The sequence below is a fragment of the Octopus bimaculoides genome, chromosome 8, assembly GCF_046866305.1.
Source record: "Octopus bimaculoides isolate indiv1 chromosome 8, ASM4686630v1, whole genome shotgun sequence".
Lineage (NCBI taxonomy): Eukaryota > Metazoa > Mollusca > Cephalopoda > Octopoda > Octopodidae > Octopus > Octopus bimaculoides.
Window position 1 is genome coordinate 55,578,010 of NC_142935.1, and position 23,480 is coordinate 55,601,489.

General features: G+C 34.2%; 1 protein-coding gene across 17 annotated transcripts in view; it reads left to right on the plus strand.

Annotated features, from left to right (window-relative positions):
• Positions 1-23,480, plus strand: part of LOC106877252 (uncharacterized) — a 163,959-nt gene that overhangs the window by 74,281 nt on the left and 66,198 nt on the right. For 12 of the 17 annotated variants that reach the window (XM_089356492.1, XM_089356494.1, XM_089356486.1 and 9 more), the window contains 3 exons: positions 14,691-14,761; positions 17,104-17,227; positions 21,357-21,451. In XM_089356492.1, the coding sequence (XP_089212618.1) occupies positions 17,202-17,227; positions 21,357-21,451 (121 nt within the window). In that variant the 5' untranslated portion in view covers positions 14,691-14,761; positions 17,104-17,201. The remainder of the gene's footprint in view (positions 1-14,690; positions 14,762-17,103; positions 17,228-21,356; positions 21,452-23,480) is intronic. The other 5 variants (XM_089356500.1, XM_089356499.1, XM_089356498.1 and 2 more) reach the window with 2 other exon arrangements.

The following is a 23,480-nucleotide window of genomic DNA, read 5'->3' on the forward strand; positions in this document are numbered from 1 at the left end:
GCACAGTTTCTCTTCTCTCTCAAATTATTATATCAGGTCTGTTGTGCTTACATTTTATTGAGGTCTTCACTGGTACATTCCATGAGTACTCTTTTTTTATTATGAGTGGTATGGCTTCTACCATACTGTGGGTTCTGATTTCATTATAGTGTCCTACCTACAACATCATGTCTTATTGGTAGATAATGCCGTGATGACATTTTCGGACAACTGCTTATGATGTGAGTAATATCTTTGGTGTTAATTCCATAAAGTCTGCATCGGTTGTCACATTTTACTGCATTTCTTGCATCTCTATTCCTTTTGTGCATCAGGTACTAGGTTGATATTTCCTGTTCCTGGATTGCAAATGCATACCCCAAAGTGGGAGGTAGTAATCCAGCTATTGGTCCATGATAAACTACTTTGATGATCTATCTATCTAGCTAGCTAAGCTATCTACACACACACAGACGTGTGTGTGTGTGTGTGTAATTTTCTTGGTATCAGGTGAATGTTGGCGACAGGAAGTTCATCAAGCTGTAGAAAATCTGCTTCAACAAATTCTGTCTGACCCTTGCAATCATGGAAAAGTGGTTGTTAAATATATATGTGTGTGATGAATTTTATCCAAAACTGTTGGCCATCACTTTTGTAACCTCTTTACACTCCCTCCCACTCCATTTTCCCTACCATTAGCAAGCTGTTTAGTGTTTTATTATAGTTTAATCAACTTCCTACCACACGTCACCTCCTACGAACATCACCAATTTTCTCTTTTGATCCCACATTTCCCCCTCTTCTCCCTTGGCCCCAGTCTACTCCCCTATTTCTGTTTTTATTGGCAATGAATACATTTATTATTCAACAGGTTCCCATTTTCACAAATTATAATACCACCAGCCTTTATGAGCTGTTTCATGTTCCTAATTAGTTTGTTCTTGTTGTGGTGGTAGAAATGCTAATGATGATCCATGTGATGGGCTGTGGTGCAAGCAATGATGCGTGTGTGTGTGTGAGAGAAAGAGAGACATGCTTGGTCAAAGCTTTTTACAGAGCCATCTTTAATTGTAGGGACTAGTTTGAGTGAGATTTGGTTAACTCCAGCTGACCTAGTGACTGTATGGATGCTTCATCTTTGCCTTTGCTTTTTATGTCTGTTTCCCCCTGCTTGCATGAGTATGTAATTGAGGCATTATTTACTACCAGATGCACTTATTGCAAACCCATAACTGCTTCTCTCCTAAGTTACAGGGATGTAAACAAACCAACACCAGTTATCAAGCAGTGGTGCTTGGGCAAACGCAAAGACATATGCATTCATATATTGCACACACAAATACACACACACACACACACACACACACACACAGTTTCTTTCTACCAAATTCACTCACAAGGCACTGATTGATCCAGGGCTATAATAGAAGACACTTGCCCAAGGTACCACGAAGAGGGACTGAACCCAAAATCATTTGGTTGCAAAACAAGCTTCTTAAACACAATCACCTATATGTTTCCTAAAGTAACTATTCTCTCTGTGCACCCTTTGATCAAATGGGTTTTCAGTGATGATCTCATTACCCTTTTCCAAACATAATAATACATTTAAACCCTTTTGTTATACTCCAGTTGGAACACACTGCTTTTATTTCAGTTAATTTTGAAACCACTGAAGAATTTAGTGTAATAACTTCTTCACTATTAAGCTGGTGTTTGAACTATGAATTAACATAAATTTTTAATGGAAGATTTAAATTTAGATTACTTTAAAATCTGAAGTTTTTATCAGAGAGACAGGGGCAGTCTCAGGTGGGTTGGTATCAGAAGGATTAAGACTACATTATCTAATGTGTCCTCTTTTTAAGATCATAGCATATAATGTGAATGAAATTCAGCTCTATTCCTAGCCAGTACTGTGACTGACTGTGTAGAATCTCTGGAGGTCCATAGCAGCTAGTTAGAATCACCTATCTAAAGTTATATGCATAATTTTCACTGGTCCCAAATCTACAAATTTTGTAATTATTATTACAGTAATTATATATTATTTACTATGCAACATATAATTACAAGCATAGCATCTTTTAAGTTATAATTATATGGTAGAAGCCTGTTACAGTCTGCAAATTGTATGTCAACTGTCTTTAAATGTGGATATTAGTGTTAGATGTGGTTGGAAGCTGTTGGATTTGTATCATGAGGATTACTGATATTGTAAAGATACATACATGAATTAAAGTTTTATACTTGTCAAATTTTATGTAAGAAATATAAGGGACTGCTAAAAAAAGGTTCCCCACTCCCCATATGAATGAAATGTCAACTATTTCTAAATGATTTAGATTGATCATAGTTACATGGGGTGCATACCTGTCATCTCTAGCTGTTATTTATCTCTTGGTCACTTGATTCAGTAGATGATCCTTGACATTCCCACCTTGATTAACCCACTGTAATTTAAAGTAGTGTATCTTGGTACTTGAAAATTTTTTTGAAATTTGTTTTGACCTGTCTCAATGAGGATATTATCAAATAAGTTTTATTGAGTTTGTTCTTGTATTTCTTCACCCATTTTAGTCCACAGCTGCTCATAACAATATATGATAGCAATCTGCTATTACTTACTGCTTTGTTGCCAATAGTTGATTTATTGTGAACTCAATTATTTTCAAGTGGTTTTAATCTAAACTTAATGACCATTTATTTCAGACATAAAAAGAAAAAAACAACATCTCTGACAGGCAATAAGCTGTCATCAATAATCTTTCTGCTGTTTCATTTAGCTTTTGCATCCTGGTTCTTGTTAATTAGTTCAAGGTAAAGTTAGTTGTTGTGGCATAGTCTGATGGTACATCTTAATTAAACAATATTTGATGAGATTTCCTGTTTCCATGTTTTATTCAAACTTTACACTTTTTTAAAAGTGGGGAGAAATTTTCTTGTGGTTTTGAACTGAAGCATTTTAGACATTCAAACAGTGTATCATTTAGTACAATCTGCTCGTTTACTTATACAACACTTAAAGCATACATTGAAGTGTGTTATTTTTTTTCTGTGCAGCACATCAAAACAACATGTAGAGTGCAACACATCATAATATGTTATTTAGTATCATTTAGTTTTGTTACTATATAACACAACTGAAAAACATTCTCTGAGTTATGACACTGGTGCACTGAAAGGTTGGTTATCGAGGTGCTCCACTGATTTTTAAATATATGGTCTGAGATTTAGAAAATATATGTTAATGCTTAAGCATCTTGAAAAACCTGTTATTCACCGTTTTGCTTTATCTTTTACTTGTTTTAGTTATTAGACTGTGGCCATGCTGAAGCACTCCCTTGAATTTTTAGTCGAATTAATCAACCCCAATACTTTTTTAAAAGCTGGTGCTTATCAATCACTTTTGCTAAACTACTAAGTTATGGGGATGCAAACATACCAACACTGGTTGTCAAGCAGCAGTGGTGGTGGTGGGGGACAAAGACATACACACAAATATATATATAGGTGTATGTAATGGGCTTTTTAGTTTCTCTCTACCAAATCCACTCACAAGGCTTTGAGTGACTTGAGGCTATAGTAGACAGTTGCCCAAGGTAGCACACAATGGGAGTGAAGCTGGACTCGTGGTTGGGAAGCAATCTTCTTACCACATACCCATGCCTGCACCTGCATAAGTATGATTAACAAAATGAGGCAAACTAATAGTTTTCCATTCTTTCCCTAGAATTTTACCTTCAAAACATTGTTTTTTTTTTTTGTAACTTTACATATGAGATGTGTGTAATGTTTCACTTCCCACAAAATGATCAGTAATGTTTTGTAAGTTCTCCAGCATAGTCAAAAGCTTAAGAAATCTTGAAATAGATATTGGAGTGTGTTATTTTGTCTCCTTCCCAAATAAAACACAGCTGAACAACACATCAGGTACACATCATAATGTGCGTATGTTTGTTATTTTGTGTGCTACAAAAAAACTAAAAGACTGCTACAGAATTAAGCCAATTCAAATATAAATGATGAGGAAGATACACGTGAGGTTCATTATGTCGGAATTATCGTAAAGTTAGTGGTCACCATATGGTGGTCTGCGAAGGGGGTTAGTCATTTATTCATTTTTGCAACAAGGAAAAATAGTAACACCAATGTCATATTGCTCAGAAATTGATTGTATGCATAAGAATTTGAAAAAGAAGCAACCCAGACTAGCAAATAGAGATGGCCCAATTTTGCTCCTCAACAATGCATGTCCTCACACTTCTCAGGCTGTCCAAAAGTTGCACAGCCTGAATCATGAGATTTTGCAACATCCTCCTTATTTCCCCTGGTATCTCTCCTACTGATTATCACTTATTTGAGCATTTTCATATGCAATAAAACATTCTTAAATAGAGAAGAAGTAATTGAAGCATTCGGACAGTTTATCACAGCAAAATATGAAATTTCTTCAAAGATGGCATATATGATTTAGAGAAACATTGAGCAAAAGTCATAAATGAACATGGATCATACTTTGATTAAATAAATCAGTTCTCTAACATTTTTATTGTTACCTTTGAAAGACATTCCCTGTGTGACAACCTAATATTTTTGAATAGTTAGGAGCATACTGCTTTTTATGGTTATATATATTCATGATGGAAAAGTCATAAAAAATGTTACTGCCACCATTTTGCCAAAGTAGGACCCAATGTGTTCTTATTATTTATTTACAAATATTCAAATTGTTTCCTTTTTGCTGCCTGCAATGGCACATGCGCCTGGCAATAGCAAAGTTTCTAAATAGCCATTTAACTTCTTGCATATAGCACCCAGCGTACTCTGTATATTCTTCAATAAGCTTATTAAGCATTTAACCACTCATACCTTTCACAGAATCCACATTGTGTGTGTACATGAACACACACACACACACACACACACACACTCTCTCTCTCTCTTTATCTCCTACACATTCTCACTTACATCCATATAAATATAGAACCTATAAACTAGGGCACAAAGAGACCTGAAGCATAACTGGAGAAGAAAGGGCTTGAATGGGTACAAAATGACTGATTAATTAACCAAGAAATCAAACAATTGATTAGTTAATTAGTTAAATGAACTAATTGACTAGTAATACTAAAAGAATTGAAAAAGAACCAGTGATCTATCTTGAGATAGAACAAAAACTTATCTTTAAATGGAGTTGCATGATTTAGTCTTTTAAAAACTTTATTGTAAAAACATTAATAAAATTGACAGGACCAAGGAAAAGAAGAGTTTTAAAAATTCTGTATTAAAAAAAATCTGTACTTTATAGATATTTTTTTTTTTCTTAAGAAATTAGCCTTTTCTTTCTGGCATAGAATTTGGCAGGACTGATAAATTCACTTTGTCATCTTGTAGAGCTTAGATTTAACCCTTTAACATTGAAACCAGCTATATTCAACCCAAATATTCTACTTGTTTTGTGTTCGAGCTGGCCAAATTTGGTCTCTCATACCTACCCTACAGTGTCATTCTAGAAAGAGAAAAAAGTCACATCATTGGACTCTTGAAGCAGTGTGATAATACATGATTGATTTAGAACAATGTAAATAAATAAGCATTACATTTGACAGAGTAATCTGAATGCTACACAATTACAAATACCAATGTAGTGTTTTGCTTGATAAGATACCTCCATGTCAGAAGTTTACTGAAGTAAATTTGACTACTGTTATCACTAATAATTATCTGATTGTGATTGTTAATGAATACTGCTTTATGTTGCTTTGCTTCACTTGTACACACTTGTTGAAGCAGTTGCGGAATATCTTAAATAATAAGTTAGCTAAAAATATAGGTCAGTGACTGAGGAACTTAAGTATGAAGAAATAACACAAATACTATATTGATGACATATAGATATTTACTATATCTAATTGGGTGCCAATTGGAATTAAGCTATTAATAGTTCATGTTTACTTTCTCATTATCACTAAGATTCTAAACGGGCAATAAAAAGAATGTTGTGCTAATTAAAAGTCATGCAACATACCAACATTTCTTCAAATCATTACAAGCACACAAAATTATGAGGGAAAACAAATGTAAAAAAAAATAGAAAATAACAAATAAGGGCATTTATTGTTTTACATCAGTTTTTCTTGTTTGCATGGCTGAGATGATTTTAATTGATGTAGTTATTTTTACAGCTGAATGCCTTAATTGCTTCAGTCATGCAGTAGGAATGAAATTTATTGGTCAAGCAAACCACCATATTTTCTAGCATGCAAGCCAACATAGTGTATAGCATAATTTTTGGTCCTTCAAAATCATATTTGTGTGTCAACCTACCTTTTATGACTAAATTTTGGTTTGGAAATTTTGACTTGTATGTCAGAAAATATGGTAACACAGAGAGAGACACATGTTGCAATGACTATAGTGAAGTTTCAGTTCCTGACCATGTTAGTCAGTTTAACAGAATTACCACAAACTGTAAACATAGTTGAATGTAATTTTCTTGTCAAATGTTCAAAGTGTATAAATGACAGGATGTTAAAGTGTTTGAATACTGATAATACGGTTTTAAATTTAGATCTTTCTACATCTTCTGGGTTGTTTTCCCATGAGTATGACACCTATCCATGCTCTAAGTTTGCTTGACTGAATAAAAAGACATATACCACTCCCTACTTCATAGTGCAATGATTTGCAAGTAGGATGAGCATCCTAAGCTAGCATTTGTTTTGACAAATCAACTACCCCATTCATTAAAAGAATGAATAATCCATGTAAAAATACAAAAAGGAATACACCAAATAGAAAAAAATAATGAAGCAAGCTCTAACACATTGTTCATGTATGTGATGATTTCCTCCTATAAAATATCCCATTGCAGAATCATACTATTTTATTATTTCTCTGAGAAATGGCTATAATTTTTCCTTTGTAATTTATTGTTTCCATGAGCTGCAACCTGGGTAACTAACAATTACAAGCAGGTCTAAGTTACAGATAGTTATGATGGTTGATATCATTACTCTGTTTGGCAATATGCAGAGATTTATTAATAACATGTCAGCTAGTCTCAACCTTTTCTGTTTATCATTAGAAATTATTGATTGAATGAGGCTAACTTTATATGGCTAAAGTCATGAACAATGTTTTAATATGCAATTAGCACTTGCAACATTGTATTATCTTGACAGCTCAAATTCCAACAGCATTATTTCCTTGTGATTTCTTCAAACCAGAGTAAATTGCTACTGTTGTTTCTTCAACTTTTCAACACCTTCCTGATCTCAGTTGTTCCAATAATGTACTAATTTTTCTGTCAAACTACTACTGACAGCAAAGATGGTTGATGGATCATTGCATGTTTGAAATTCAGTGATTGTAGCATGTCTGAATACACTAACAATCAGTGATAACTATAATAATTGTCTCTAATTTAGCCACAAAGCCAGTAGTTTTAAAGGGAGTTGATTAAAACCATTCCAATACTTGACTGGTACTTAATCTTTATTGACCGTAGAAAATTCAAAAGGCTAAGTTGAACTCAGGATGTTAAGAACTGGTATTTTGTCTGTTTCCACTAATTCTCTGATCCAATAATAAAAATGGTTGTTGCTAATATACCCACAGTGCCTGAACTTCAGTGGAGGGGCTAATTTATTATATTATCCTCAGTATTTTCCCAGCCCTGAATGGATGAAAGGCAATGTTGGCTTCAATGGGATTAATGATGGTGGTGGTGGCAGCGACGACAATGATAATATCCCTAAAGATTTGAACAGATGGATAGAGGAAATAGGCATAAAACTTGGTTTAGTGCAGCTCCAGAAAACAGTATTTATTAAGGACAGCTAGGATTCTTATGAAGGTTCTTGGCATCTAACGTTACTTGTTGTAGCCTAATGTTAGGAATTCTTCTTTGGGGAGGGGGCCAGTCGATTAGCTCGACTCAGTATGCAACTGGTACTTAATTTATCGACCCCGAAAGGATGAAAGGCAAAGTTGACCTTGGTGGAATTTGAACTTGGAACTTAAAGACAAACAAAATACCGTTAAGCATTTTGCCCGGCGTGCTAACATTTCTGTCAGCTCACTGCCTTACTCTTTTAATGTATTAATTTAACACTGTTTAATCCTATAGCGTTATGTTAAATGTAATACCCATTGTTTTGTATTAAATAAGCATTATCTTGTTGCTTTGAGATTTCAATGATATGATTGCATGTTTTTATGATGCCATTGTAGGGTAGGTGTAAGAGACCAGATTTTGACAGCTTTAATATAAAACAATATGTAGGCCAAATATTACCAGTTTGAAAGCTAAAGGGTTAAAGTGATTCCCTAGTGAGCCAGTTGATATGTATTTTTGATAACTTTACACAAAAGATGCAGCTTTGTTCCAATGTCTGTTACAGCCTTTTTGATGAAATATTTTTACATGTTCTTCAATCCGAATTCAGTTTTAATCGTCAAATATGTATAATACACTACAGATTACATCGGTCATACTGAGTTGAAACTAATACAAACTGAGTGGGAGTGAGTGACAGAGATTCGAAATGCAGACAAACTGTAATGAGATATTTTGTTGTAAAGTTGCTAATATTTTGATTAAAAAGAAACTAAATTTTTATTGTAAATTATATTTATTTTATCATTTTCACACACACACACACACATACATGCAAGCACACACACACACACACATGCACACACACACACACACACACACACATGAAATTAAATATTAAACTCTTGTTTTCAACATATTATCTCTCACGTAACATCTATAGATTATATATATTTCATTTTTTGCTTTCTTCTTTTTTGGCCATTTTTCCATGCTTGCCTTGTTTTGAAACTAACCCATATTTCTTTTTCTAAGTAAAGGATAAAACATTCACAAATTGCAGTGAATGTAACACAAAGGGTTACATGAAATAAAAACTATATTGTGAAGGATTATCTTTTCTTTTACTTGTTTCAGTCATTTATCTGTGGCCATGCTGGGGTACTGCCTTGAATTTGTAGTCGAACAAATCAAACCCAGGACTTATTTCTTTTTAAGTCTGGTACTGATTCTATTGGTCTCTTTTTGCTGAACTACTAAGATATGGGGACATAAACATACTAACACCAGTTGTCAAGCGGCGGAAGGGGAGACACACACACACACAACAGAACAGGCTTCTTTCAGTTTCCATCTACCCAAGGTGCTATGCAGTGGGACTGATCCTGGACCCATGTGATTGAGAAACAAAGCTTACCACACAGCCCCATATAATTCATTAAACATTGTAAATCTGATTTATTTTCAAATTAGTATCCTTGAAAGTGGAAATTTTAAAGCATCATATTTTGTTTTATATTATTAGTCTTATTTGGTACAGTTTTATTTAGAACATAAACTCAAGACCACTTAATTAATCTTGTAAAATATATAATGATGAATGTTTCTGCGGGCTACTTTTTAAGAATCTTTACTTAGCTCTGTGTTTATAATTGAAATGGAAGAGAGACAAATCTTCCCTTGGACTGAATGTGGTTATTATTTTCAGATGATTTGATAGAATGTAATATGTAGTATTCTATACTCAGAATGACAGTGAAATAACAACAGGAGATTTGAACTCCTGTAAGTATGTAACCCATTCAATATCTTGTCCACTCAATCACTTCAACTACCTCTACCTTTGACTGCAAGATTTGCTTCTCTGTTATCTTATCAATCAGCTGCCACTTCTTTGTGAACTGTTTCAATATTAACTTGCGATGAGACTGCATCTGGTCTTTTGATTAACCTTGTGTTCAAAACTCCAGTTTAAGTGCAGTTAACGATAAGGTTTTATGTTGTTCTACATTCCTCATTATTTTCAAGATTAGTTGAAATATGCAAGCAACTAACTATGAATAGTATTTGTGGAACAACTTAAAAAATAAGCATGCAAAACAAGCATGGAAAATAAGCAACTTCAAAAATTTAGAATATATTTCCACATTGAGATATTTCATGAGAAAATGGTAGATGTCACACAGCTATGCCTTTCTCAAAGTCATGGCATTATCAACCAATAATTGACGATACATTGTAAGATTAGTTCATTGAAGGTTGCTACAAATGGAATAAATAAAAAATTAAGCTTTGTTTTCATTTTGTTTATAATTGTACAAATGTGTGTTCTCATAGCTAGTTCATTGATTAAGCATCTTGTGAGGAACTATTTCATTCATACATAACATCTGGAAAAAAAAATGTTAGAACAAAAGAATAGAGGTTTAGTGAGAATAAAAGCTCTCCAAAAAACTATTGTCTCAGGAAAAATAAATTTAAAGTATTTCTTGGTATTCTTCATCAGATTTTTTAATCAATAAAATCCATAGACTTGGTGCTGGGATATTACAATAGATTATTACAGATTAAAGACTGCTTTTTCTACACAGCATAATGCATTTAAAGTAGGCATTATCATTGATAGTAGTAGTAGCGGTGGTGGTGGCAGTAACAGCAGGGGATGCAAGCCCTTGCTAATATGAATGAAGTGGTCACATGATCAGCCACCAAGCCTTCAGTTGTCTCTGTATCTTGTCAATAATTGAATGGCTGAGGCCGTAATAGTCATAATAAAGTCTTCCTACACTTTTGTTACATTCACTCTAGACTCTTTAGATGTCGTTGTGTGTAGTGGCTGTGTGTATATATCTCTAGTGTATGGGTTATATATATATATATATATATATATATATATATATAGATACATTTATCTGATGTATATCTTGCTGGTGTGCATGTTTGTGTGTGTCGTGTATGCTTAGTAGGTGGTGGATGTTACATGTACTGTTTAATAGTTGTAGTCAGGATTAGGAATTGTTGTGTATGTGTTTGTGTGTGAATGTATGTGCTTGTGTGTGTGTTTGTGTGTATAAGAGAGAAATAGGGTTGGAAGTGACTCAATTTTTCTAGCTGAGATAACAAAAAGCTGCCTTGTAAGAAATATGCTGTAGTAAAGACTAACTGGTCATTAGAGACTATTTCAACTAATTACTGGAGATAAACATGTGTCTCCATGACAACTATCCATAATTAATTTTACATCAATTACTTTATATCAACCACATTGCCCTTTTTATATTTTTGCTTGTTTTTACTTTTGTTATGTGGATGAAGACAGGTACAACTTTAAGGTGTCTGTATGTGTGGGGTAGGTTAGGTAGGGTTTATTTGATTCAGGGCCTGCAGACCATCAACCAGTGCTTATAACTGGCTGGAGTTGGTCAAACACATATGATGCTTCCAGTCCACTGATTAAAATACTCTTTAATCTCTTGTTCTTCCTGTAGGCTGCTAGATGATGGGTGGTGGTGGTGGTGGTGGTGGTGGTAGTGGTCATTGCAGCCTCCTCATCATGGTGGTCATTGTGGTGCTGAGGATAACTGTGGTGGTAGTGGTATTGATGTCGATGATAGAGATGATGGGCGATTGTGGTGATTGGTCTGGTGAAGGTTGTGGCTTTGCTGCTGCTGATAGAATTGGTGGTGGTGGTGGTGGAGGAGAGCAATACAAAAGTTGATACTTGTGGTGTGAGTGCTGAATATAGCTTACAGCTGCAAATGTGATTTGTGTTGACAGATAACAGCATAGTGATGCACATTGCATGTATGCGTGCACACATGATATCTGGACGTAATTTGTATCAGCAAATAATAATAATGATAATAATAATCCTTTCTACTATAGGCACAAAGCCTGAAGTTTTGGGGGACTTGGTAGTCAATTAATAACATTAACCCCAGTGCTCAACTAGTACTTGTTTTATTGACCATGGAAGGAGAAAAGGCAAAGTCTACTTTGGCAGAATTTGAATTCAGAACATAAAGATGGACAAAATGCTATTAAACATTTTGTCTGACATGCTAACGATTCTGCCTGCTCACCACCTTAGTAATAATAATGGTTTCAGATTTTGTCACTAGGGCAGTAATTTTGGGGGAGGGGATGAGTCGATTTCATCAATCCTGGTATTCAACTGGTACTTATTTTATCGACCCTGAAAGGATGAAAGGGAAAGCCAACCTTGGTAGAATTTGAACTCAGAATGTAGCGATGGGCAAAATACCTTTAAGCTAATGATTCTGTTCGCTTGCCGCCTTCTTAATAATAATAATAATAATAATAATAATAATAATAGGCACAGCACACATCCTACGCAAGACACTTTCAATACAGTAACCATAAGAGCACCACAGCACATACCCAAGGCGCACAGAGCTGCGCTCGGTGGTGAAGTGAAAGCACGTTCTTTTATCTTAGGCACAAAGCTAGCAACTTTGAGGTGAAGTAGTTGAAGTTAGTTGAAACCATTGACCTCCAGTACTTAACTGGTACTTTATTTATTGAACCCAGAAGGACGAAAGGCAATGCTGATCTTGACCAGATTTGAACTTGGAACATAATGGTTTGAAATAAATACTGCAAAGCATTTTGCTGACACTCCAATGATTCCCAGTCCACCACCCTTATAATAGTAACAATAATAGTTAATTGATTGCATTGAGATCCCTCTCCCTGGTGATCAGCTTTTGTACTTATTTTATTAACCCCCAAAAGATTATTGGTAGAGTTGACCTTGTTGTAATTTGAACTCAGAATGCAGAGAGCCAGAAAAAGTGTTTGCCATACTTAATATTTTGTCTACCATACTTAATATTAAATTTCACTTTTGACATACTGGCCTGATCTGGCATCTACCATACAATATCATTCTAAAAATAAAATATGCATTACATTTGAAAGAGTAATCTGAATGCTAAAGAGTTAACTTAACAGGAAGCCGGCATCATTGAGTCTTGGACTGTCTTGAACAGGTTGGTTGCATAGAACCATGAGTTGTCTCAAGTGGGCTGGTACACAGAACCCTGGATGGTCTCAAGTGGGTTGTTATCAAAAACTTTCAGAATTCAGGAAGAATAATTTGTAGACATAGTCAACTCATTCTTTTCAAGAAAATATGTAGAATGATTCCTCTGATTATTAAATGTTGTTCAGTGTTTTGGAATTTTGTTTCTGGTATATGATATATTTCTTCCTTATTTTATTCCATATTATTAAGAAAATAATTTATAAATTGTTGGTGCATGAAAAATGTGTAAAATTTTGCTAGATTAATTGTCTTCTATAGTTTCAATTTTTTTTCTTTCCCAATCTATCACAGAAGAACAGGGCTCTGGGAATTGGTATGCTCAGTAATGTGTTAAAGAACTATTAATGCTGTTGATTTGGGGAAAAAAGGTTTTCAGGAGTGGAAACAAACCATTAATAATAAAAAAGAAGCAAATAATGTAAAAATAAACAAACAAATAAACTATGTATCATTAATTTAATATTTGTAGTTGTTGTTTATTCATAAAATGGTTATTATTTGAGGAATTAGTGCAGTATGATTCTTTCAGTGTTTAAAAGCCACAAAATCTCACAGCCGATCTGATACAAGCAAAACTTCTCTTAATTTAATCAAAGTAATATTCTAAAACCTCAGAGGAATGTGCTGAACATGTTTTGCTCAGGAATAATTCCCCAGCACCTAATTAGCATTGCAATAATGTATCTGATCAGTTTGCATCGTCATTAGTCATCAGAAGAAAGTGCATGTGGGTAAAGGAAGCTCAGTAAAAGACAGAGAATCAGACACAGTGAGAGAGAGAGATGTATCTCTTTCCTCTCCACATCATTTAACTCATTGTTTATTTCTTTCTTCTTCTTTTCTCTCCTTAGCTTATTTATTCCTCCTCCGTGAATCTCTTGAGGGAGAAAAATGAAAAAAGCAACAAACCCCCCCCCCCTCCAAAGCCTGTGCTAAGTTAGAAATCATCATTGACATCATTATTATTATTTGTGTTTATATTAGAAATTATTATTGTTCTTATTGAGTTTGAAACAAAACAAAAGCAAGTGAAAGGGAAATAGATATTATATTCTTCCTCTAATTGAAAACCCGAGTATCTTCCAAAGCTCTATGCCTCCCTACACCATCTCACAACATACTACCCCTCTCCATCCCCAAATCAATATCTGCTCCCTTGGACTTGTCATATTTCTCAAGCTGGGGCTGCCATTTGAACTTATGGTGAAGTTAAGGAATTCCGCATCAAAACCGCCCACATCTAAATCTTTTACTCACTCTATTGGAATGCTTAGAATTGCTTTCTGAACTTTTCATTACCTGCCATACTCTCTAATCAACTGTAACTATTTTTTTCTCCTCTTTTTTTCCCCCTTCAGCAACAAAACAACTGTTCCTTTCTATTATCTCCCTCATTCATGTGAGTTCAGTTTAAAGGATTCTATTTTACTATGGACTTTCCATTGAGAAAAAAAAAAAACCCACAAGAAGAAAGATAAAATACATTGATATTTGATGTCTATTTAACTTAGAATTCACACACACACACACACACACACACACACACTATATGTATGTGTGTGTATATATATATATGTATATATATATATATATATATATATATATATATATATATATATATATATATATATATATATATATACATACATATATTAAATGTCTTTTTTTTTATATTTTGCATAAGCGAATTCTTTAAGAAAAGTAATGAAACGTTGCCTTTGGGAATAACTGTCAACTAATTTCAGCTCTGCCATCTCCCAAGTTCCCTTATTTAATTTCCTGTTGTATCCTTATTTTCAGAGGCCGGCAAATACTGACTGCTGAAACTTTACAAATGTCCATCATCTGAGCAACTGTGAAATTGTGCTTCTGTAAGTATAAACAATACATTGCTTCACTCTATGATTATTATTATTGTTATTTTTATTATTATTATTACTGTTATTATTATTATTATTATTAATTTTACGTTGTATTTTTCATCATTTCTGGTAATATCAATGTAATATCAAACTAGTAAAATTAAAAATAAACAAATGTCCTGGAAAGTTAATCAGATGATTAAAAATAATATTTTGTTCTATTTACTCATTTATATTTACCATTTCTCTTTTTCTGCCTTTTTGATTCCTAATTCATCTTTTGTCTATCTCTCTGTATTTATCTGCCTTTCTTCCTCATCTAGCTATTTTTCTTTTGTTGCATCTCTGATTCTATCTATGTCTGTGTTTTAATCTTCCTTCTGTTCTTTCCCTGTCAGTTTTTCTATCACCCCCACCCATTTATTTTTCTGTGTTTCTCCTCTTTTTTTCTTTCATTGAATTATGCATGCAATGACTAGAGTATTCACTTTTTGCTTTTCAAATATCATAGTTACTAATTTTTTTCTTTTACTTAATGAGCTTCTTAATAACAGCAATGGTGATGATGATATAATTGCTAGAAGCTTTTTCTGTGAGCTGAGAGTTGTCATAATTTGCTACTGGATAGGGGCCAGCATTACCACACACACACAAAAAAAAACTATGGTGACATTTGATTAGACTATAACATACAAGTCCATACAGTTGTTCATCTTACATACATATGCATACATAAACTTTGTTTTCTCTCTCTTTCATGCATACATTCCTGAAGTTTTGAATTAGCTAGTTTTTTAGTTCTATATTTTTCTCAGTTATTTTTTTCTTCATAATTCTCCAATGTATTAGCAGAAAGTAGCTACACTCTTAAATATCAAGTCTCTCTCATGCATTTCCTGCTTAATTTACTTGATTCCCATAGCAGGTGTTACCATCCATTGGATTACTTTCTCAGGAAATGAATCTAGTTTTGCTTTCTTGAGAATTACTATAACAAAGTCCATTATAGTATTAATTTCCATCATTAACACACATATAATGTGTTACTGGCAGTTGTGTTGTGAATTTAATTGATCTCAGTACTCTACTGGTAATTAATTTATTAATTTTGGAATGTTGAATAGCAAAGGTGATTTTGGCAAAATTTGAACTCAAGATATAAACAGACATGCCTATAAGATAACTGCTATAAAATAATTCAGCACTACTATTTTTGCCATTCAAAAATACCTGTCTTATGGTAGTGTTACTATTGACATCAAAATTAACATTATTTGATTGTATTCTATGTAAGTACAGCTCCCTATAGTAAGTAAATCTTGCTTAACCCTCTAGTATTTAAACTGGTCATATCAGGCCCAAATATCCTGTTTAACCCTTTAGCAATCAGATTATTTTGCCAAAATATAATGCTTAGTTATTCATTTGTTTTGTATTAATCATTCATCATCTAATCAGTGTGAGATTTTGACGACATAATTGTTTATTTTTAGATTGACATTGTAGGGTAGGTGTGAGAAACCAGATCTGGCTGGTTTGAACAGAATCAAAGAATATTTTCAGAAATTCTGTGCTGGAAATTACAGCCTAGAAGATCTGTAGAGCTTGGCAAGGATGTCCTGCAAAACCTGGTGCTGCAAAATCCCATTGTAACTGTTGAGAAACTAGCAGAGAAGCTTGGATTTGGTCATTCAACCATTCATTGACACCTGTATACCATCAGAAAAGTCAGCAGATTGGATCAATGAGTTCCTCACAAACCTTCCAAGTCTAATTGCACGCAGAGAGTGAATGTGTGCTTGTTTTTGCTGTCACGTCTCATGAATGAATCTTTTTTTCAACTGAATAGTGACTGGTGACAAGAAATGGTTTCTCTATAAAAATGTCAAGCGCCAAAGACAATGGGTAGAGAAAGGAGAAACACCAGCACCCCAGGTGTTGTTATTTGTTTGGTGGGATATGAAAGGTTTATTTCACTTTGAACTTTTAAACCCAAACCAAACGATAGCATTTTATGTTAAGAAGAAAGTTCTTAACTGAGCATTTAGAAATTCATATTAAATTTTTAAAGTCAGAACAATAGATGATGTTAGGGAAAAAAGGATTCTAACATTTTGGCAGAATTCTTCAGTAAAGAAGAATTATGGAATTTTGTCTCTTCAGGTGAATCTGTTGATTTTCAGGAATGGGATAATGGAGTGAAACTGCATACATGCACTCATTTATATATATGCACACACACAAATACACAATCATGCACACACATACATTCATTCACATGAAGTTTTGAGCTATTACTAATGTATTTCTGCTCTTCTCTCTCTCTCCCTCCAATTCCCCTGATGTGTTAGTGGAGTGCAGCTGCACACTTATCTGTTGAGTCTGGCATGAAGACTAACTAAACAGATAAATCTCACTCATACATAAACACATACGGTGTAAAGGTAGGATGGAGGCAAATTTCGGATTAGCATAGTAAGTATACCACTGTCTCTATCGTTATGTTGTTGTTGTTGTCAATGTGGCTTTTGCTTTTGTTGTGTTGTTGTTGTTGTTTAGCTCCTGGCTTGCCCTGTCTTAAGCTAACTTTTGATTAACTGTATTCCTACTATAACCATCTTGTTGTATTTTCAAACACAGTATATTTTAGCCTCATATAGGAAAATGAGTGTCAAATTAAGGTTGAGGAAGAAATAGTTTACATTCAGATGATCCCCGATTCAAGCTGAGCTGTGATCAAAGAATGTACAGCTGTGACCATACTGTCAGTTTTCTAGATATTTTTTTTTAAATTGTAGAATGTGATTTGAGGTAGAATTGGTTGCTAACATGAGCCACGAATTGAGTGGAAAAACCAGATAAGTTCCATGGAAACAAATTACAGTAGAAATATGTTCTGGCATAGTTATATAGCGATGCAATTTCTTTTCAGTATTCTCATCTGTGATAAAAGCAGTTGAATCATTAGCACACCAGGCAAAATGCTTCGTGGCATTTCATCTGTCTTTATGTTCTGAGTTCAAATTCCACTAACTTTGCCTTTCATCCTTTTGAGGGTTGATAAAATGAGTATCAGTTGAGCACTGGGGTTGTAATTACTTTCCCACCTTCCTGAATTTCAGGCCTTGTACCTACAGTAGAAATATATATATATTGTTATCTGTGTAGAGAGCCATAACATAGGCGCTCTTCATGCTCTTCCTATGAGACTCAGGAAAATAAATTCCTATTGTTTTCATTTGATAACAGTTTGGTTCATAGAGGATCAAATATTTCTTCTGTATGTGTTACAAAATATGAGGCACATATAAAACCCTAATCTGTCTTGTCTGTTAAGTAAGTTGTGGAAAAATGCGATGTGTTGTTGCTTTTGTTGTTGTTATTGTTGTCGTTTTGTTGTCTAACCCTAGCCCAATCCTACTTGAGTAAACTTATGATCAAAAATATTCCAGCCATGACCATCCTATCCTATTTAGAAGTATGTATGACTACATAAATTAATGTATTCTTTCCTTATTTAAGATGACAGGTTATATTTTGCAGGAGATTTAGCTGCTATTTTTAGCAGGCCAAGTGATCATATAGAATTTTCTCTGTTAGCTCAAAAAAGATTTCTGCATGATATGCTAATGAGAAATGCATAAGTAGAATGTGCAATCATATTACTAAAGACTAGAGCTTTGAATTATCTTCTGTGACACTCTACATCAATGGTTCTCAACCATTTTTTTTTTTTACCTATGAACCTCTTTGATTCCTATTTTGCTCGAATGGACCCTCATGACCATTCAGTATTTAAAAAATGATGTATTTTTAGAATAAAAATATTATTAGGAATTGTATAAAAAAACATTATTAAAATATTTTGTGAATTGTAGAAGTATAATAAATCTATTACTGATAAATTTTAAGAACAAAATCTTATATGAACCCCCAAGGGTCATTTGGACGCTGGTTGAGAACCACTGTTCTAGATGTTTCCTTTAATATTAACATTGCTATGTGGGGACCGGCATGTCAAAGAATAGGTTCAACATTTCCTCTGTGTGTTGTGAAAGGCTTGGTTTAGGTAGGATTTGCACTCTGACCTTGTATAACTCTCACCAGGAACAGCTACCCATGGGTTGGATGGTTGTTGCCTGAGTGGTGCACAGGAATAGGGAATCACCAACAAATGGTGGATGCAGTGATGTACTGTTACAGTGCATGTCCCCCATACTACTACTAAAAACAAGAGACTTTAGTGGAATATGAAGTATGCAGATTGTCATCCCTCTGCACCAGACAATGCATATTTGTGTATCTACCAGCGTCTCAATGTGTAAATTTTTGCATTTAACCATTTTACTAACCTTGTGTGCAGCCTTCTAAGGTTCTATTATATAAAACCTGCCCATTTTAAGTGTTCATATCTAAAAAGCTTTCCATTATAATTTTTATTTAACCATTTTCTTTTGGTAATGTTCCAAAAAAGTGGCCTAGCACCGAAAAAGTTTATTTTACCAAGCCTATCTAAATTCTTGGCTATTTAAAAAACATAAATAATTTTTAAAGAAGTGCAGGTGATTTGTTTTTCATGAAAAATGTACTCTTGAAAAGATTAAATACTGCATCGATTTAGATATTATTTTCTCACTTTTTACTCTCTGCATGCAACGTTTTGTAAAATGTTTCTCTGCATCCTCCCCTCCCCCTATACACACACACATACACACACACACACACAGTTTCTTGAATTAATCCTAACTCAGGAATCTCTCTCTGCAGGTGGTTTTTCATCTATTTTTAATGTACTGTATATTGTTTTAGCTATTTATTTTTATAACATTACAATGTGGTGTCAACCATATTAAAAGATTTACAGTCTCTTAGCCAGAGGATATGATGCTTGGTGATGCATCCAAAATATGTTCCCAGCCTAACCTTGAGTCTAGCAAGCAGAGAAGCCACATGATTCATTGGTAGTCTCTACTGCTGTTCATGCATGCCTTAATATACATGCACACATACACATGTCTGTACACATGCAACTACTGCTTATTCCTTAAATGTTCCATGATATTGTTCACAACCTGGAAAACAACAATTATAACCAAACGATAATAAATGAATACAAAAATCATCTGCCAAAAAAACAAACAAAACAAAATATATGAAGTTTATTATGATATATTTCTGTTATCTTTGGTGCTGTCAGGAGAGCTTCATTAGAAGATTTATGTTGCCAAAGCTCTGTGTCACTCTGAGTTCACATTATATCAAGGTTGACTCAACTTGTTTTTCACTCTACTAGTTGATGAAAAGCAAAAATAAAAAATAAACATACCAGTCATTTATTGGTTAAAAAAATGGATAAAGCTCTTTCTCAAGTCATAAAGACCCATGTTTGTTCATAACTGGTTTTTATAAGCTTGGCTGCATGGCTGGATGGTTTTGCTTCATGGATACAAGGCTTTCGGTTCCATCTTACTCCGTAGTATCTTGGTAGGTGTCTGCTGCAATGGCTTTGGTTCCACTGAAGTCTTGTGAATGAAGTTTGGCAGATAGCAGTCGTATGACAGTCTATCAGAGAGCCTTTCCTTATCTTGGGGTGGTAGGCTTAATCCATTACCCAGTTTATCCCTACCTTTCTGGTCTTTGATTGACCATTACTGAATTCTTGCTCTTCCAAGCATTTAGGTTAGGTCTCCACCTAAGTCTCTGAAGATACTTATGTCTTTCCTCTCATCTATCTTAGGGGCCCTGTAAATGGTCATGAGTACTGCCCTTCCTCCTCTGGCTAAACTAATAACAAAACACTCTAAAACAATGAAGGTAAGGAATACAAAACCTGATTGGTGTAGCAGGTACCAAGTATTTTCACTTAGCAAGCAAGAAGCATAAGGTTCAATTCCTGCCAGTGGCTTGTTGTTCAGTTTCTTTTTTTTAAAAAATCTATTTTTAAGTTCAAATTGAAGTTTGCGTAGATATGTATGTATTGTGTGTGTATGTATGTATGTATGTGTGTGTGTATGTACACACACACACACCCTACATGTACTAATAATATACTAGTCATGACTGGGAAACAAACTTCTTAGCCATTAAGCATGGAACATGGATGTTACTCATGATGATGATGATAACTACATGTACATATGTGAGTGAGTGAGCGAGCATGCATGCGTGCGTGGCTGAATGGTTAAAAAGTTTGTTTCATTATCACGGGGTTCATGGTTTGATTCCAGTGTGTGGCATCTTTGACAAATGGCTTTCACCCACAGCCTCAGGTTTACCCAAGCTTCATGAATGAAATCAAGTAGAGGGAAATTGCGGAGAAGCCTGTTGGATAGATTGTACCTGTAATTCAGAGGATAAGGAGTTGCTAGCACTTGCCTAAGGTACCACTCCAGTCTATGGATGGAAAGGATGTCTTAATCTCCCTTTTATGGCCTGTCATTGATGTGGGTGCCATACCTTACAATGTATAATATACAATTATAAGTTTGCTTAAGATCTTTGCCGATATCAATAACATGCCTTTCGGAGAAAATGTGGAAATGTCTCTTAAAGGTTTGTAGGGATGAGATTTGACTTGTAAATTTTTGTTTTCTTCATTTGCCAGTGATATATGCAACATGCTGTGCAATGACCTTGATGACATACCAGATTTAAATAATGGTTCTGGTCAAATTTCCACTGTGTCTACTACAACATCAAGTAAGTACTCATTTATCTGCAAGACTTTTTGTTTTTGGAAATTTTTGTTTTAATTCCATTGGGTAGATGGCTGTTTATGTCAGTGGGGTATTGGATCCACAAGCTTCGGTGTTAGAGGTTCTTACCCTGTCAGTAGCACTGTATTGTATCAATGGCCAAGATACTTAGCTGTAATTAGATGCCACAGAGAAGTATAAATTCACTGAGGCAGTTTCAGGCAACATGGTAGAATTAACAAGTCAGTTTATCAGCATTCAATAATGAGTTAAAATTCTTCCAGTTGGAAAGGATACCTATGATAGTGTTTATCCAAGGAAGATTTATTTCAAATTCATTTAATGCATGCCATCTTGGCCAAATATACTCTATTATAGCCCCATGCTGACCAAAGCCATGTGAATTTGATAAAGGAAAACTGAAAGCAGCCCATCATGTATATGTGTGTGTTTGTGTGTACCTTTCTTTTTATATCATGTGATGATTGTAAACAAGCATGTTGTTCATTTCCAGTCTTCCATGAAAAACATGTCTGACTATGGGGAAATTTTACCTTATTTGGAAAAAGATGAAGGTTGATGACAAGGAAGGCATCTGGTTGTAGAAAATCTGCCTCAATAAATTGTGTCACTCATGTGATTTTGGAAAAGTGGATACTAAATGATGTTGGTGATGATGATGAGGGTTATTATTATTATTATTATTGGTCAAAGTGGTGAGCTGGCAGAATCATTAGCATTCTGGGCAAAATGCTTAGCGGAATTTCATCAGTCTTACGTTCTGAGTTCAAATTTTGTCGAGGTCAACTTTGTCTTTCATCCTTTTGAGGTCGATAAAATAAGCACCAGTTGAGCACTGGGGTTGATGTAATCAACTATTCTCCTCCCCCAAATTTCAGGCCTTGTGCCTATAGTAGAAATTATTATTATTATTATTATTATTATTATTATTATTATTATTATTATTATTATTATAGGGAAGGAGAAGAAAACTAAATGCACCAAGGTGTATAACTAAGTGCTGTACTATCTCTGAAAAGTCAGCATTAATCTGAAGCATTTTAAAATAGAAAGAAAGACAGTAAAGCACTGGTTAAAAATGTCTTTTATCATAGGTCATCTCAGTCAGCTGAATTGGGACTGTGCAATATCAACAATGAAACTTCTACTGTGGATTTGAACTCAAGACTTTCAGGCTTATTAGCTCAGTTCCATATCCATTTGGCCAATGCTTTTAATGAATGTAGCCACTGACATGGTAATCGTGGTAGTGATGTTGTATAAGGGCTTAATCCATTTACAGTATACTATAGTGGTGGTTATCAGTGCTGATGTGGCATAGAGCTGCAAGTACTACTGATAATCTCCATAATATTGGTGTTGTGTGTGTGTGTGTGTGTGTGGGGGGGGGCGATGGTAGTGTTGGTGTTGTATTTACTGTAGGTATTAATGAGAATAGAAATAGCAGCTATTGTGATATTGGTGTATTATTAAGGATTACAGCTACAGTGGTGGTGGTGGTGATGGTGATAGTGGTGGCATCAATGTAAATTTACCAGCACTCATCAAAAAGATCCTTCATTGATTACCAATTTTAGATTTTGAAATAATATATTTTTTTTTTTTGTGCATCTTGTTTCTTTAATGCTATTCTCAGATTTTCTTGGTTGTCTTTTTTTCCCCCCCTCTATTATTTAAACATTTCTTATTTTTAATTTGGCTTATTTCTATTTTACATTCTTATATATATATATATATATATTTTTTGCTACTTTTTGTCCATCATTCACTCCCTCTATCAAAAAAAAAATTATATATATATATATATATATATATATATAAAGTAGATAAAAACAACTAAAAGTAAAACAAATAAAAATCAGACAAAACAAAACAAATGACTGAATGAGTAAGAAGTATTGTTTGCTGTCTAGTAATAGATCCTCTCTAATGTGAAATGTTAGTTAGAATTCTCTAAGCTGTCATTAATGACAAATTCTTTGCTGCATTAAGTGGAATAGATTGCAGAGAGT